This window comes from Octodon degus, unplaced genomic scaffold, assembly GCF_000260255.1.
Source record: "Octodon degus isolate 3935 unplaced genomic scaffold, OctDeg1.0 scaffold00015, whole genome shotgun sequence".
Lineage (NCBI taxonomy): Eukaryota > Metazoa > Chordata > Mammalia > Rodentia > Octodontidae > Octodon > Octodon degus.
The window spans coordinates 24,529,507-24,546,983 of record NW_004524591.1 but is presented as its reverse complement, the minus strand read 5'-3'; the positions used below and the strand labels follow the sequence as shown (position 1 = coordinate 24,546,983).

The 17,477-nt window shown below is 35.7% G+C and overlaps 1 protein-coding gene across 1 annotated transcript in view; it reads right to left on the bottom strand.

Annotated features, from left to right (window-relative positions):
* The window catches only part of Chchd3 (coiled-coil-helix-coiled-coil-helix domain containing 3), a 326,073-nt gene that overhangs the window by 86,825 nt on the left and 221,771 nt on the right, over window positions 1–17,477 (bottom strand). The window contains exon 5 of the mRNA XM_004626581.2: window positions 14,036–14,119. Within this exon, the coding sequence (XP_004626638.2) occupies window positions 14,036–14,119 (84 nt within the window). The remainder of the gene's footprint in view (window positions 1–14,035; window positions 14,120–17,477) is intronic.

Sequence of the window (17,477 nt, the reverse complement as noted above, 5' to 3'; positions counted from 1 at the left end):
GTTGCAACTGTTTTGTTGACATTCTGAATGCTTCTAAGTAAATACAATTTTTTTTATTAAAGAAAAAGAAGTGCAGGTAATTATGAAACAATCAAGAGTTGCTTGCTTGGGAATTTTGCTTTACGTCACTGCAGATCTCTGAAAACTATCAACTGGAATAAATCAGCAAGCTCCTTTCTTCTGGTGAGTTCAAGTGAAAATTTTAAATATGGTAGAACAATTAATTATTCAAAGATGATCATAGAAACAAAACAAATGAAAATTAATTATTCACTTGAGTTTCATAAAATTTATGGGCCGGTACTCAAAGCAGGGATTATTTTAAATCACCTGTGCAAGGGCCAGGGCTGCAGCTCAGGGGCACAGTACCTGCCTGGCAAGCATAAGGGACTGAGTTTGATTCCTAGTACTAAGAAAACAGAAAAAATAAATAAATTAAATAAATAAAATGAGAAGTTCACCACACCAGAAACTGGTGAAATGCTCATCTTCTTGTTCACAACCTATATGATGACACAGTAACAATTAGGTACACAGCATCATCATTCCCTTTACCAACCATTTGAAACCAATATTCAAGTCTTGAGGTTTCTGTTCCCTCATCTGAAAAAAGTATAGATAAAAGGCTAACTTTAAAAAAGCAGTGAGCTGGCCAAAGAGCTCAGCAGATTAAAGCACCTGCAAGCTGGTGCAGGGGCCAGTGGTTCGATCCCGGGCCTGCCGTGCCGGCCCCATCCCCAGGGTGCACTGAGATGGCAACTGAGACTGGGCGTGATGGTGTGCGCCTATAATCCCAGCTCTTGGGAGACTGTAAACAGGTGGATCACTAGGAGTCCGATTTGGTTGTGAGACCCTGAACAATCTGTAGACCCTTCCCTAAAATAAAAATTTTAAAAAGCAGTAAATGTGTATGTGTCTGTAAAGCATTCCATTTCATTAACATAGTATCTAGGTTGTTCTATCAATATTTGTTTTAAACGTCATTTGAGAGAAGCTTAAAATATCAGCTATCTTGTTTTGTTGTCTGGCAACACGAGAATCCCAGAATTTCATTACATTCATTGCTTCTATTTGGCTACCACTTCTGAAGTAATATTCATTCAAAAACCATCTTTTGCAAAATTACTCTTAAATTGCGAGAGCATAACTGATATTTCTATAAATTTTGTTACTTTATGTAAAGTTAGCTTCCATTTAGATTAAAATACTTTTCTTCCTGGCATGATTCTTTTGGGAGAGGAATTCAGGGTCAAATCCAAATGACACATAATGTAGTTTTTTAATGTATCCAATAGCAAAATGGCAGCTTCTGTCTTTAATTACATACTACTGAATTTCAACAAAGAGTTCTGGTGACATCTGCCAAATTTCTACAATTCAGAGCAATTATACCATGAGAAAATAGTTCTCAACTGACTATGCATTATTTTTCTTTAAACTACAGAAACACTTATTGTAGTTCTAGTTACATTTCATCTCACTGATACCATAAACAAACAGATCTCACCATGTAACTGCCTACCCAAGAAGATAAGCTTGAGGTCTTCTGCTTAGCCTTGAACTACTCTACTTCCATTTCTCTCACTCTTTTATCTTTTGTCATGTATAGTCCATCTGGGCAAGGTAAAAGTCTACACTGTAAGTCCTAGAAATGTTAATATTAAGAAGCAGTAACAGGTAAAGAGGAGACACTGGAGGTAAACTGTGCCTGATTATTCATTCCAAGTACAAAAATGATTACTGTGCCTGGGCACAAAGTAGTTACCTAACATTCCCTAAGCGGGACTTGAGCCTGAGGAATGCAGAGAGAAAGCAAGCTTGGCGATTCCCCACCAAAAACTCCTTAAGCAGTACATGGAAAAGAATCTGTAATCAAGGAAGGTTAAACACAGGAGTGACTTACGGGTAGCTGACTGAGTGAACATTCATTCACTGAGGCCTATTAATCATTAGAAGTAGTTCTGAGGCAGAGCTTAAAAGCTGTGGTTCAAACAGTTCTAATATAGGAGAAACATTTCTGTTCTGAAACTACAGAATTAAAACAAAATAAATTTGGTATTAAGAAAGTGACACTCATCTATGTGTGGCTACAACCTAAACTTGTAGGAATCCAAGATTCTATGTGTATAACAAATCTAGTTAGTTTCTATCACACCAAGTTTCATCACCATTACCTGGGTTGAGTTAGACTGCTTATAACTTTTATAATTGATTATTTCTTTTACTACACTAACCCAGCTTCTTTTTTTGTCTCTATACCCTCAGAAGAGGTAAGAGACCTCTAGCCCAGAGATCTTTTATTACTTCCTTTTCTCAGCATCTCTCCTATCACTTTATTCTGTGTACCACAGTCACACTAGTTACCATACTGGATTATCTTATCATGCCTTACAACAAGGCTGGCTTAATTTTTCTGCACTGTAAACATGACCACCGTGAAGAGGACGCTATTTATTACTAGTAACATAGTTACTGTATGCTATTATAATGCCCAGCTTGAAGAAGCTGAGTACAGTAAGTGTTGCTAGGGGAAATTTGCCTGAAACTCTGGTTACTTTACAATAGTGGCTCCACACAAGAAACAAGAAATATTAGGTCTACCTCTAGGAGAAAATCTTAAAAGTGAAGCAGAGGTGTGATGGTGGAGAAGTGGGTAGAAGCGCATAAAAAATAAATGACCAAGAAGCCCCACAGGAGCTTTACCATTTGCCAGTGTTCAGACTGCAGGGGCGGTTATTATTAGTGAGCAGGAAGACAGAACTGGCTATACTGGCTGGGAAACCCAAGGCAAGTTATTCTATGATGATGAGCCTCAACAACAAAATCAGAGAGAGACCAGGTATGTAGGAAGAAAACATCTTTCCCTAAAGGTTTGTTCTGGGGGGTCAAGTAGAGTATTGTCAAATCATTTCAAGCACAGCTTGGCCTATGTTAACCCTTCAATAAATAGTAGAGGTTGAGCATCCCTAGTCCAAAAATTTAAAATGCTTTCAAAATGAGAAACACTCTAAGCATAACCATGATTCCACAAGTAGAAAACTCCACAGCTGACCTGTAAAATGCAGGTACACGAAAAATATTCCATGTAACAATACCTTCAGGTTATGTATGTAAGGTATATATAAAACATAAATTAATGCTGTGTTTAGACTGGGGCCCCATCTCCAAGATATCTCATTATGTTTATGTAACTATTTCAATTTTTTTTCCCCACAAAAATCCAAAATCTGAAACACTTCTGGCCCCAAGCTTTTCAGATAAGAACTGTTTAACCTGAACCATTATAATGATACTGCTGATGATATGGATAATGATACTGTGTTTCTTGCCCAAAGGCGAGAAACAACAAAGATCCTTACAATTTCAACTAAAGTCAAGTATTAGGATGATACACAAAGCCAGGCATTGTATGTAGGACTGAGCTTGTGGATAAAACTGACTCCACTCCTCCTCCAGGTCATCTAAAATAATGGATAATGATATCACTTAGATGATATGATACAGTTTATTTCAAGTTCAATCAAAAAAGTAATTATACTGATACTGAATTTCTCATAAATAAGATATACACTGATACATGGCACAATGGAAATAGGACCCTCACAGATTAACAAATACCTGCCAGAACCATCTACAAACTACCCGATGATTGTGACCTGCTGAAAACACTTCCACTTACTGAGTAAACATTCACCAACACCTACTAAGAGCCAAGCCCCATGTTAAAGGTGCAGATACAGTGAGAATAGACATGGTCCCCAGTCTCAGCTTATATGAACACTGCAAATCCTGGGTGCACAGTGCTGTGTTATGTTGTCTCCGAGGTCTAGTTCCAAATTTTGTCTAAAAGCAAGTTAAATGACAGGGCACATGACTACTAGCCTTGATGAGCTACCAGCCTTGATGAGCTAAATGAGACCAACAACCCTTGTTTATGCTGACAAACCTCATTGTATCCTTAGAAAATAAACTAGCTGAAGGTTCACAGAAGACTTGAGGCCTTTTGGGAATAGAAGACCTGACACACTTCTTGCTTGCCCTACCAACTCTAGTTCTTGATGACACAGTGGGAGTATTTTAAAGAAACACAGGCCTGAGGCTTCGGAAAATAGTATCTATCTGTTAGGTTCCTGGCCCTGATTTTTAAATCCTGATATGAAAAGGTCTGGTGAAATCCCAGTACCCATTACTCCATATTCTGAGGAGACTAGAAAAATACAAGTCTGAATCAGGAATGTGTATATTAATGCAAAAATGAGATACTCACTATGAGCTATAATTTTCTCAAAGACTCTTTAAAGATTATGAAGAGAATCAGAGGGGGAGGTAAAGCCCGTACTACAGGAGCTTTACAATCCTTAGCCAGCTCTCCTTTTCACTGTCTATACAACTGTAATGTGGTACAAAAGGAGGCAACACCAGAATACCTGCAAGTCCTTAAAAGCCTTCAGATTATGAATTCCATCAGTGGAATTCCAGCACTTCTACCTTTTATAACATACGGTATAAAAAAAAAGGACATAAAAATGGGTATACTGGCATCATATAACTGATAATTGATTTCACAAAGAAAAACATCCGTGGGTTGAGTATAAGGCTGAAACACAGTATACAGTATCCTCATCTTGGAAGCTCAGAAAGTACAGAAATTCTTAGAAGGCCTATAATAAAGAACTCTGCTCAGCTGATTTAAGCCTAACATTCCTCAAAATTATTTAGCCATGATGCAACTAGAGACCATACTAGTAAGTGAAATAAATCAGACACACATGTGCAATCATATTGTCTCACTAGTGTAATAACCTGAAAGAGCAAATAAAATCTGAAAAGTACAACAGATACTGTGAAAAGCAAAGAATCTGATCAATAGGAAGGAAAACCTGGGATGAGGAAAACGACGAAAGAAGTGAAAAAGATATGTTTATGTATATATGCAAGATAACTTTGATAATTTATTGCTGATTTCTGCTGGTCTACTGAAAGGAGCAGTTAATACTTCAATTTTTTTCTTTCTCTTTTCTTCTTTTTAATGTCTTATAACTTTCTTTAACCAAATTTGCATATTTATATCTGGTAACCTGAACAACTAATTTGAAGATAACATTTTGGAATACAACAACTATTGCCCAATTACCATTATTCTGTTTAGTGAAATTCTGTACCACTTCTAACCGTTTTTTCTTTCTTTCTTTGTATCATTTTGTACTATCTTTTTAAAAAAAAATTATTTGGCCATGGAATCTACATCACTCCCTGATAAAGACAGAACAGAAAATTTCATCCAGAGCCTATTATGTGCCAGGCATAATCACAATGATCAAAGAGAAAATAGTTCAGGGTCTTCATAGAACCTATACATGTAATGTTTTTGGTATTACTGATCAACTAACTGATTGGGCAGTATTAGTCACTGAACCAGAACCTCATGTATTAGACAAGTGCTTTAACACTGAGCTATAATCCCACTCCTTTAAAATTTATTTTCAAAGTGCTATTTATGGCATTGGTTCTTCATCTAAGAATTTAAGCTAGTGGGTCATTCCAATCCAATAATTTTCCCTCTAAATCCAGTCATCTTTAAATGTTTAAAGGACAAAGGCATCAGATACTCTTCACAAAACACTTCAGCTTTGAGCAACAGCCTGGCATAACCTTCACAGTCCCACCTATCAATGAATGCCCACAGGCAACTGCATCATTTCTATTGGTCACCATGTCTATGCACTATATCTGGCTCACTAATGTATTTCTGAATGGTAAATATTTTTTCTAGTTCCCCCAAATTCTGATAAGAATGACCAAAGTAAAAATTCTATCTTAGTCTCAGTGGCCAAATTAGATTTGTATTACCTTCATCAAGTAAGGACTTACTGTATAAATCTGCTATATATGCCAGTTCAGATATGGGCACTTCTTACTGGGTGTTGTTATAAGTAAAAATTATTTGCCTGTGCTTTAATGACTGCACATATCTTTCTAACTGAGGCTAATGAGTCAGAGTGTAATCCCTTACAGAGACACAGCTGTCTCATGGTCTGACTATAAAACTGGGACTGAAGACAAACCCGGCAATTTCCTTTAAAAATTTAATACTCATGTATTTCAGTTCTTCAGTCAGCAAAACAGGAAAATAAGTATTGGCTGGTCTGCCTCAATAGAGTACATTTGAAATTTACAAATAAGCAAGATATCAAGAAGCAAAACAATCACTAATTTTAAAATTGAACATGGAAAAAATTCAAAAGGTTTAGCCCACTTTCTGTCTCACACAAAAGACGCACATTGACTTTCAGACTGCAATATTCTCAACAATAGCAAAAATAATTCCAAAGGAAGGAAGGGAGGTATTGTGTTTCAAGTAACTATGCTTGCTGAGCCTCCCCAAGAAGTAGAGAATCCTCAAAATGAATTAATTTTTCCTGAATTTCACAATGCCTTATTTCTTGTGGCATAACATTAAAAAAAATTATGATAAATGGAATCAGATTATTTTTTGGTATAGACTTTCAAAAGGTAAGAGAAGCATGGAGAGTTGAGAAAGCAAGTAACCCACATTGTTGGCTTCTTCATACTTAAGATCATTATAAGCATTCACAAAGAGGCAATACTGGGCTTTAAAGCTGAACTCTATAGTATCTCTTTTTCAGAGCCCTGGGGCTATCACTGCAAAGCACAGTGGTCCATTCTAATCCCTGAATAGAGAAGAGGAAGAGATCATTAAATTATAATTTCCATGCACAATTGGTACAAGTATTTCTTACCAACAGGATTTATATGAAAGCAAGAGCCCAGAATAAAGCTGCTCAGCAGAGAGGATGGCAGTTTAGTGTCTTGTAAATTTGATTTCACTGAAAGCCCTGACACATCATAATAGTGAAATCCTATTTACTGTAGCAAGAAGGATGGATAATGCTATTTAATACCTGGTGTACTGTGTGCCATCAGCCCTCAGCTTTGTACACCATGTTCTCATCTTACCTTAAGGTTAATACTTCTTGACAGCCAACATGGTAAATAGAGCCCCAAATTAAGTGCTGATCCCATGATTTGCAAATCTTTCCTTTAACAGGATGCATTCTCAAAACTCACCCCAGAAAAAAAGTCTAAGTCTTATGTGCCTAAAGCCAGATTAAAAAGCAATTCAAGGTTACTCAAACCACATTTCCCATTTGAAATTTCAGAGAGGTTAACAGAAAAGCCAATGCACTTGGAGGATTTGTTGAATAATGAATTAAGGATAAGACCCCCATATCCACTAAACTGTATTGATTTCTTTTTTCTTCCTTTTTTTTTTTTTTTTTGGCAGAGCATGAACTGGGTTAGGGAGGTATAAAAGTTGCTTGCTACCTTTAAAAATATCTAATAAACCTGCTTTTGGGAAACAGGGCAGTGTGTAAAATGGTTCACTCTTGCAAGTAAATTATATATAACTATCTGTTATATTAACAAAAATGACAGTAACCCTTATTAATTTTTCCATCTAACAATATCCAAATACATTTATTTGAACTATTATTACCTGTTAACATGAAAAATTCAGATTAACTCAGTGTACATCCTCAAAGCAGCTTCACTGGAAATTGGTGCTTGCAATGACATTTCAAGAGGTTGTGGCTTCTGTTGCCTTCAATGTCTAAATCTCCAGACAAGAGAACTTCACCTTTCTTTCTGCAATTGTCAGTACAGAAATCACTGATATTCTGCCCTAACTTTAACATGAATGAGGGAACCTGTACAAATTTTCCCAAGAGTCAAAGGAAAAAAGTATCTCTAGGTTGGCAAGTGCTACCCTGCATAAACTACATAAGTATAGGTATTAGAAAGTTTTGCTTCTAACTACTGTATATTTCCTGTCTCACACTGCAAGACCAAAGTGAGCTACCACCATGACCTAAAATCAGTGACAAATGCTTTAGGGTCTACAAAGCAGTTGGGGGCAGCAGTGGGGAGGAGGAGTCAAAGATTTTTTTAAAACCTATACTCCAATATTATTAAAATATATTGATATGGAAACACTCCAAAAATAATTATTTATACTTCAATATCTTGGATGTCAATAGCCCAACTGTGATTCTATCCTGTCAAACCAACTTCACTTGTCAATTTTTTTTTTTTTTTTTTGGCGGGGGGCAGAAGTGGGGATTGAACTCAGGCCCTTGTACTTGCCAGGGAAGCACTTATTCCACTGAGCCATCTCACCAAAATATGTGTACAGTGACAGACTTCATCTTGTAGTAAAAACATCTAATTTCTTACTGTAAGGAATATACTAGGGCTGGCGAGATACCTCAGTAGACTAAGCGCCTGCTTAGGCAAGTGCAGGGACAGGGGTTTGATTCCCGGCACCACATGTCAGGCCAGCCTTGCCCTCAGGCGTGCTGAGACTAGGCATGGTGGTGCATGCCTGTAATCCCAGCACTGGGGAGGCTGAAAACAAGAGGATCACTAGGATTCCAAGCTGCACAGTGAGACGCTGTGCCAATTACATAAAATTAAAAAAAAAAAAAAGGTTGGATATTGGATAGACAATAACCTACTCTGTTGTCACTTTTTAAAAATTGTCACTGAGGGTATTACCACTCCCAACTCTTTCCACAGAGAAACACAGACACTTAACTGACAAAGAAGTCAAGCAATTTAAGTCATTAATACAGATCAGCATAACACTTGGTGATGTAACAGAGAATGTCACCCACCATAAGTGAGACTTGTAAAAATTGCTCATTTGACGTAAGCATGACCTTAGAATTTAATTAGCAACTCTCTCCAAAGGTGACAATATAGTGGTGTACTTTTCTTCTTAATAACAGCTTATATTTTGCCATTCTCTTTGCATTAATGTTTTACCCAGCTTGTACAACTGACTCTTTCTCTGAATTCTATGGTTTATTAAAAGGTATATGCATAGAGCTGCTAAATTCCAGGAGTCGATAAACTGAACATAACATGTCATATGATCAGGTTGATCTGAACATTATAACTACCTCATTAAGCTCTCCACTCTCCCTCAGCTCCTCCCGCCAACAGGGCTTTTATGTCTCCCTTCACGCTGTGCCCAACCCCACCATCTCCAGGTAGGCCAAGAGCAAAGTGGATTCAGTAGAGCAAATTAATTCAAGTTTATAATTGAAAAGTTACACATGCAAGACACACCAATCCTCAAAGAGGTCAAATCTTTAACATGTCCTGGGGAGACACACACCTTTTTGGAACGTCCCTGGTAGAAAAAAGATTGGATCCTCTTGGACCCCAGCTGAGGTCCCTTAGTTTTCTTTCCCCAGGACCAGCAGACTACTAGAAAATATCCACTTTTCTAATGAGTATACAAACACTACAGACGCTAATGAAACAACATTCAACTCAATTTAGCAAAAGTAAAAGAAAGTCTAATGACTTTCTGGAAGATAGAATAAGATGACTATCCTATAGTAATAACATAAATGTTTTAGCAAATGAATGAGCACCTCAAAAAATTTTCAAAGTGCTCAAATAACTCAATCTTTTATTTCAAACTGAAAAAAAGCTGAACTAGAAGTACCAAATTGTAGTTGTTAAATAATAAGACCAATACCCATTTGGTCACTTTCCACAATAAGTACCAAATTTGGGAGAAGAAACTGTATTTTTTAATCCTTAATACTTTCAGTTTATTAGGCAATAATAATCAAGTTACAATGTTTAGTTGTAGCATTTTATGAAACTACTAGTAGAAACCAGTGGCTATAACTTGGTATAACACTACAATTAACATAACTTAAGTATAGAACTAAGAATTAATTTTTTTGTTTTTAATGTAGTTGGTAAGGCGTCTCACTATGCAGCTCAGATCCATCACGATCCTCCTGTTTTCAGTCTCCTCAGTGCTGGGATTACAGGCGTGTACCACCATGCCAGCCTCGGTGGTCCACTCCATATGCCCACGAGCCAGGCTGGTGCTACACGTAGTGCTGGGGATCAAAGTCTGGAGTCTGTGCTTGCCTAAGCAGGTGCTTAGTCCGTGAGCTGTCTCACCAGCCTAGAACTGATACATACTAAAGACAACGATAGCTAACAGTTTAGAAGATAAAGTTGTCTCAAATCCTCATCTATTATGTTTTGGATAATATTCTGGGGGAAGTTACTTTAAATCTCAGGATCTTTACTTAAACAATAGGATGGGACAGCTCACATGGTTGTTTGTAAGAATAAAATGTAATAACCCATGCAGTGTCTAACACAATGTAAATGTTCACTAAATGTCATCATTAGCTACAATAACCATAAGTTTACAAATAATATCAAAATACTTGAAGCTAAACAACCTTCATATAGGATAATCTTGAATTATTAATTTAACTGAATAAAAATATTGTGCATATTTTAAAACTACACACCGTGTAGACATAACTTTAAGATATAAACTTAGTAAATCTTAGGTTCATTCATTCACCGTATTTCCTGTGGAAACTGCAAAAATATGAGAATGAGATCTGCCTTCAAGAAGTGTAAAAGATAAAACACACATAGCTAACCATGGCCATTATAAATATATGCCATCATAAAGAGACTTATACAGTACTACAGACTTATTTGTTAAGTATACTTAATAAAGGTGAAAGGAAAAAAACAGAATTCCCTGAGGAATTTGGAGAAGGTTCCTTAAAAACAGTTCAAAGTTTTCTCTTTGAAGGCTGCTCTTGGCTTCCTCACACCAAATCACCAGCCAGGAATTGATGTTCTTCAGATCTCTTGCACTAACAAGCAAGAATTAAAACTCTCCAAGTTGTTTCATGCTAGACACCTAAATGTGACACTTCGAATGCTTTTAAAGATTAAAAGTTTATTTTCACATACAGGGCAGTGCTGTTTGGGAAGTCAGCAACATTTGTCTGACTAGGAAATAAGCATCCGCAGAACTTTTCAAATGGCTCTGACCTTCTTTCTCAGTAAAGTTACTGCTTTTGAATACCAATTCTAAGAGGAATAAAAATGGTATCTAGTGAAATTATGGTTATTATACCTTACAAATTAGTCAAAGGGGAAAATTATCTCAGCCAACATAATAACAGGAAAGAGAAAGCTGTACTGATACATGAGAATTGTCTGATGGTTTATTGATATAGATCCAAAAGGAAAACCAAGATGTATTACAGAATTGAGGGTGCTTTATATGCTTTGTAAAATTTCATTCATACTGGCAAAAGAAATTTGCATCAAACCAATGAAAATGAATGGTTTAATATGATTAATTCATCAAAAAGTAATAATGTATATGAGTAATGTGTTAATCTAATGATGGGCAGTAAAGCTATCTCAGGAATCATACTTAGAATGATTTGATGAAAAACTTGGTATCCCCCTTCTTCATCAATAATATGTTACTGGTACTGATTTCAAGCCTTTATCATTTCATCTGGTTAAAAGAAAATATAAGTCTATATCTACTTTCAGCATAAATCACAGCAACTTGGATTTCATAGCAACTGGATAATTCAAGTTAATGTTATCACTGTTTTCTTACACCATAAAATTGGATCCATTACTCTTAACACAATATCCAAAAAGCCTCATAGAAATGGTGACGTACTGTACCTGTACCTTTACCATCATAAAAACAGAAGACAAAAATTCCTTTATAATCTTCTGTTTACTCCAAAAAACGCAGTTAGAAAATTAATTACCTAAAATATTTCTACAAGAAAGCAACAGGAAAAAATTCAACTTAGGTACTGTAGGAATGCTAATAAGAAATAAATGCAACGCTTTGTAAAAATAGGCAGAAGACATGGGGAAGCTCAGTAACATTAGAGTAATTTTGTGATTATTAAGATATTTTACACAAAAAATTAAATACATATTTGGTGGTGGCAACAACTCATTTGTCAAATCCTCAGCAGTTTTTAAGAAGTTTTAGAAACATCATTTAATGGACCCGACCCATAACCCATAATACTAAGTAAGAAACAGTATTTATTCTCATTTTACAGATGAAGAACCATAGACCACAAGAAATTAAGGGACAAAACCATGCTCTTTACCTCTTAGTTTAATGCTTTTCTACCATATAACTAAATATAGGGTTGTTAACTAATGGTAATATAACAGTCCAATTCAGGATTATAAAGTTACTGGAAACTTTTCAGTTGGTTACTACCTTGAAGCCTAATCTTCCAAATGAAAAGAAAAATCTTTCCTGTATAAAAATACACTAATCACAATGAGTATAGTCTTTAGCTGCACCCTTTTACCTATGAAATCCTCAAGCTCATCTTTCTTTATAGTTAATTAATATTCCATTGTATAAAAACATCATTTTTATCCATTCCTCAGTTGAGCATTGGCTCATTTTAACAAGCTAGTGACACAAGTACCACTATATCCTCATCCTACACCTAAGGAAAATGAAGCTAAATAAGATGCTCCAAGTTATACTCCAGGTACATGCCACTTGAGGAATTTTAATATGAGCCCTTTAATGTCAGACCCTTTGAAGGGTCTGAAGACTTTTGAAGACTCTCTATTCCTTGTGGGTCAAATCAACAGCAATACCTATTTTTTATATAACCCCACGAATAAGCAAAAAATATATTTTTTAAAAGACATATTTTAAAAAAAAATTGTGATTTGAAATTCAAGCTATAGTATGTATATAGTCCAAGTCATTCACATATTTACTATATTTCATATTATAAAGGAAGAGTTCAAAAGCTGCAACAGAAAATATATATGGCCATTCTAACTTATGGCTACTCAACATCTCCATCTGAATATCTAAAGGAAGGCCTCAAACTTATATCTAAAATCAAACTCCTGATTTCCTCCACCATCGACATTCTAATCTGTATCTCAGTAATCTTCCTCAATAAAAAAAATCTATTCTTGTACTTACAAAATCCATATACCTAAAGTATCTTTGAGTCTTTCTTTTTACTCATTTTCAGCATCATCGAACAAATCTACTTGCCTCTATCTCTGAGGTATTCTACCACATCACTATCTTCATTGCTAGCACCCCGCCCAACCCATCACCAATCTGTTTCTGAACTAACCTTCCACCAATTCCCCTTTGCTTCAACTAATGTCTAATGTAGCCATGAGACTGCTTTTTTTCTTACAAACCCTCTGGCCTTCCTAGCATACCCTGTCTCAGGGTTTTAACACTGATGTGCCTCCCTTCTTTTTCCATCAAACTTCATACCTACACTCTGCCCCTGGGATTACCTTTTCCTTATTAATTTAAGGTTCCTCATATTACTAACCCTTCAGTTCCAATATGCATAGCTGGTATTTAACTGAATGTAAGTTTCAGAAGAACAGATAATTAATTCACTTTTTTACTGGGATATCTCTAGCACAAGGCCACAGTCTAGCATATATTAGGTATGTAAGTAGATATCTGTTGAGTAAATGAGAAAATGGTTCCCATATTCAAGACGCATTCAGTCCTCAGACATGGAGATAAATAAACACATTCAACTTTTAAATACTCTATTCTGAAAGACAATCTTCTTTCATTTTGGTCTGAATTCCCTCCACTGTATCTCTAATTCTAATTCCATGCTGTCTAAGCCTACTTCTTTCCCCTTAAATTTTCTTAAGTACCAATATTTGGTTCCTAGAACCACTTTTGAAGGAGACATTCACGTCTTAGCCATAAATGCATAAATGCAGTTTTCACAACAACAATATATCCTTTAAAACAGTACCATTTCTAAGAATATATTCATATTTAGTCAGTGTTTGGAGGAGTTAAGAGTAGCACTCTATTGCTTGACCTGGAGGCAATGTCAATTACAAACACATTGCATGTGTGCATGTGTATATAAACATGTGGGTGAGTTCGCAAATAGTAAAATGAATCAATGAACACATTATGCAACAGTAACAAAAATAACAACCCTCCCAGGACACTGACCTATCTGACAGCTTGTTTTCTGGCCCTTTTTTAAATGACGAAAAGCAGATACAGTTCTAATTTATTGATTTTTTAAATAAATATATAGGAAAGTGACAGATGTGGTAAAAGAAGAGAATAAATGACAAGAAACAGCCATACCCTCTTCTCCAGTCTAGCCAGCTGCTCTTTGTAGAACGCATCCTGCTTCTTTATCATTCGATCTTTCTCTTCCAGCTGCTTAGCCTAAAAAAGAAATGAGGAATATACTATATCAAGAAAAAGCAGCAACAGCACAGCAAAGTAAAAGTCAACTATAAATCATATTAGAAGTATACAAAGCTGATGATTTTTGCAATCTATTAGGTCTCTGCCCTAGAAAAACCCTAATATGATGGTGATTGCTGTATTTAAATGTAAAGAACGAGTCTGCATTGTACTTTTAAAAAAAGTGTAACAGCTGTGTCCTACTTTGTCAAAATGTGTTTGGAAACTTGAAAATACAGCACATAACAGACTGTCTGATTTAACTTTTCTTTTGAAAAATAATTTCAAGGATTAATATTTTACATAATAAAACTAGGATTTTATTCTTGGAATAAAATACATGGTTATTAACCATCTTGAAACAAAAAAATGCTTATATGTCTCTTTGTGCACAAGCCTTACTTTGAGAACTCATATTACCTAGAGAAACCTATATACAGATATAATTATTCCCCATTTATTAAAAAGCAGTTGTGGGAGATGGCTCAAAGCTATTTGGATTATTTGAATAATTAAAAATAACAATGAAAGTAACTTTTAAGACTTTTGGTTATGCTACTTCTAAATCACGAGGATATTTTTGTGTGTATGTATGGTCTCACTCTGTAGCTCTGACTCATAGTGATCAGAGAGAGAGACACAGAGAGAGAAAGAGAGAGGGGGGGAGGGAAGGAGGGAAGGACAGAGGAAGAGAGGGAGGGAGGGAGGCAGACAGGGAGGAAGGAGAGAAAGGGAGGAGAGAGAGAGAGAGAGAGAGAGAGAGAGAGAGAGAGAGAGAGAGAGAATGAGAATTAAAAATGACTATGGTGTTTATCAGGATTAGTGAAACTACTATTTCCTGAAACTGTTGCTGGCATTCTGAATTATATTTAATTGTCCTTTGTTCCTAATGGAAGGGACCTGCTTATATTATCTCAAGCTAGGAAATAATTTAATATTTTTTTCAGCAAATATCAAGTACATGTCCTTGGAAGAAAATAATATACTCCTTTGCGTATGCCATACAATTTTCCAAAGTGAGCAAGCCCTGCCTAGCACATTTCAGTGTGTGTCTATTCAGTTCTCTCCTTAGTTTAGGTGAATCCATTTGCACTCTGTGGGTTGTGTCATTACCTACCTTGTCTTCAAAATCCTGAAGCATGTTAAAAACAACCAAAAAATTTATATAATAAGTATCATTTTTCCAACCATAACAGAAGTTAGATGTACAATGTCTAAAGTGTAAACCAAAAATGGAAATAGGATAATAACAAGATACAGAACCTGGGGTACATTGAAATGTCAGTATGCTCTTAACGAGATTTCAATGAATGGTTCATGCTACTTAAAAGCATTTGAATAAATACAACATTAAGATTAGACAAAAATAAATTTATATGTGAGAACATAATAAATGATATAGCATCATAAAAATGTTAGTAGCCTACCAGAATACAAAGGGAAATATAAATGAAGAATGTTGTTTGTGGACACGTGTATGTGCACATGTGCATGCACAGTGCTCAGGATCAAAACCCAGGTCACTGTGCATGACAGACAAGCACTCTATTGCTCAGCTGCAGAAAGAATTTTTGAGACACAAAACTGGGAAAAAATATTATGACTATATATCTAAAGAGGAAAGACAGCTTTATACTCAACACACACACCTAGGAGATAAAGGAAATAGAAAAGGCATGGACACATCAAGAGCCTCCATGAAACAAAGCATCCTAAGGTCTGAAGAATAAGCAAATGGCTAAAAGAGGAAAAGAAACCTGATAACATGGAACTGTGTAACACTGATGTTACATGTTCCCAACAGGTCTGTATCTTCTGTATCTCGCTGCTGGACAGCTCAGATTTGAATCCCATCATCTAATACTAAATGGCTAACCACCAGTGGTCCAAATCACCAGATGGCATAGTCATACATGTACCACCTAAGGTTCAAACAAGCAAGAATGTTTGAACACATGAGCATTTAAAAAACAAGCCACATCTTCTCCAATTCCCCCACCAAAAAAGAGTCAAAAGAAAAAGAAATTAAGTACATAAGAAATCAAAGAATACAAATTAAAATGAGGTTTTAGTATTCATCCATTAACTTGACAAAAAAATTAAGATTATAACAGACAATATTGGTAACCAAGCTGGAAAGCAGGCTGTCCTATACAATGGTGGTCAGAATGTAACTGGTACAATCATTTTATGCATTAGTTTGATAAAGTGCACTAAATCTTAAAAATATACATATGCTCTGGGATCTAAAACTGTACTTTTAGGGCTTTTCTTAAGGAATTATGTAACACATACTCTGGAAATATACTAAGTAAAAATGGGGGGAGGTCCTATAAACAGAAGAGGCAATAAATCCTCTTAAGGTAGTAAGAAAGGGGTACTAGAAAATTATTCTATAAAATGGTCACAACATAGTACACTTATGGATGGTTTCTATTATTTTGACTTATTTATATTTTCATTAATAATAAATTTACTCTGTAGTCAAGAGGCAAAAAACAAAAGAAAATTTTTGAGGTGAGGATATGTATATTTTTCTTTACACTGGTTTTAGTTATGTAACTGTATGCATTTGTCAAAACTCAGAGCTATATATCAGAAAGAATCTATATAAAGTTCTTAAGGTAAATATAAATTAAGATAGTAAAATTTATGAAAATTTATCAATGGATGATGTGTATTTAAGTATTACTGTTACTTTAAGTGGCCAACTTTATTTCTACGATAGCAAGTATTCAATCATAAGTATTAAGGAAAATTCAGAAGAATCATCAGCAAGGAAAATTTAGTTTTATTTAAAGCAACAAGTTGGAACAACAGAAGTTTAAGTAACTAAAATATGGCTCAGCAACTGGAAATTAATTCATAAAATAGCATGAACAATAAATTCCTAATGTGAGATTAAGACTGGGGGAACGGGACAGAAGACAAGGCTAGAGAAGGATGAGTACTTGGCCATATTGACATGAAATCCTGACTATACTAAAACGTTAACAATAGTCATGATATTGGGCTGGCCAGATAGCTCACCAGACTAAAGTGCCTGCTTATGCAGATGCAGAGACCGGGGTTCAACCCCGGCATGTCATGCCAGCTGTGCCCCCGGCACACACTGAGACGGCGACTGAGACTGGGCATGGTGGTGCACGCCTGTAATCCCACCTCTTGGGAGGCTGAACACAGAAGGAGTACTATGAGTCCAATCTGTGTAGTAAGACCCTGCAGACACTGTACTATATACATAAAAAAAAGTTATGATACGCATAGGCAGGTCTATTTCTTATCTGGACAGTTCCCTGTTTTCTGTAATAAACACTGTATAATTAGAAAACTGTAT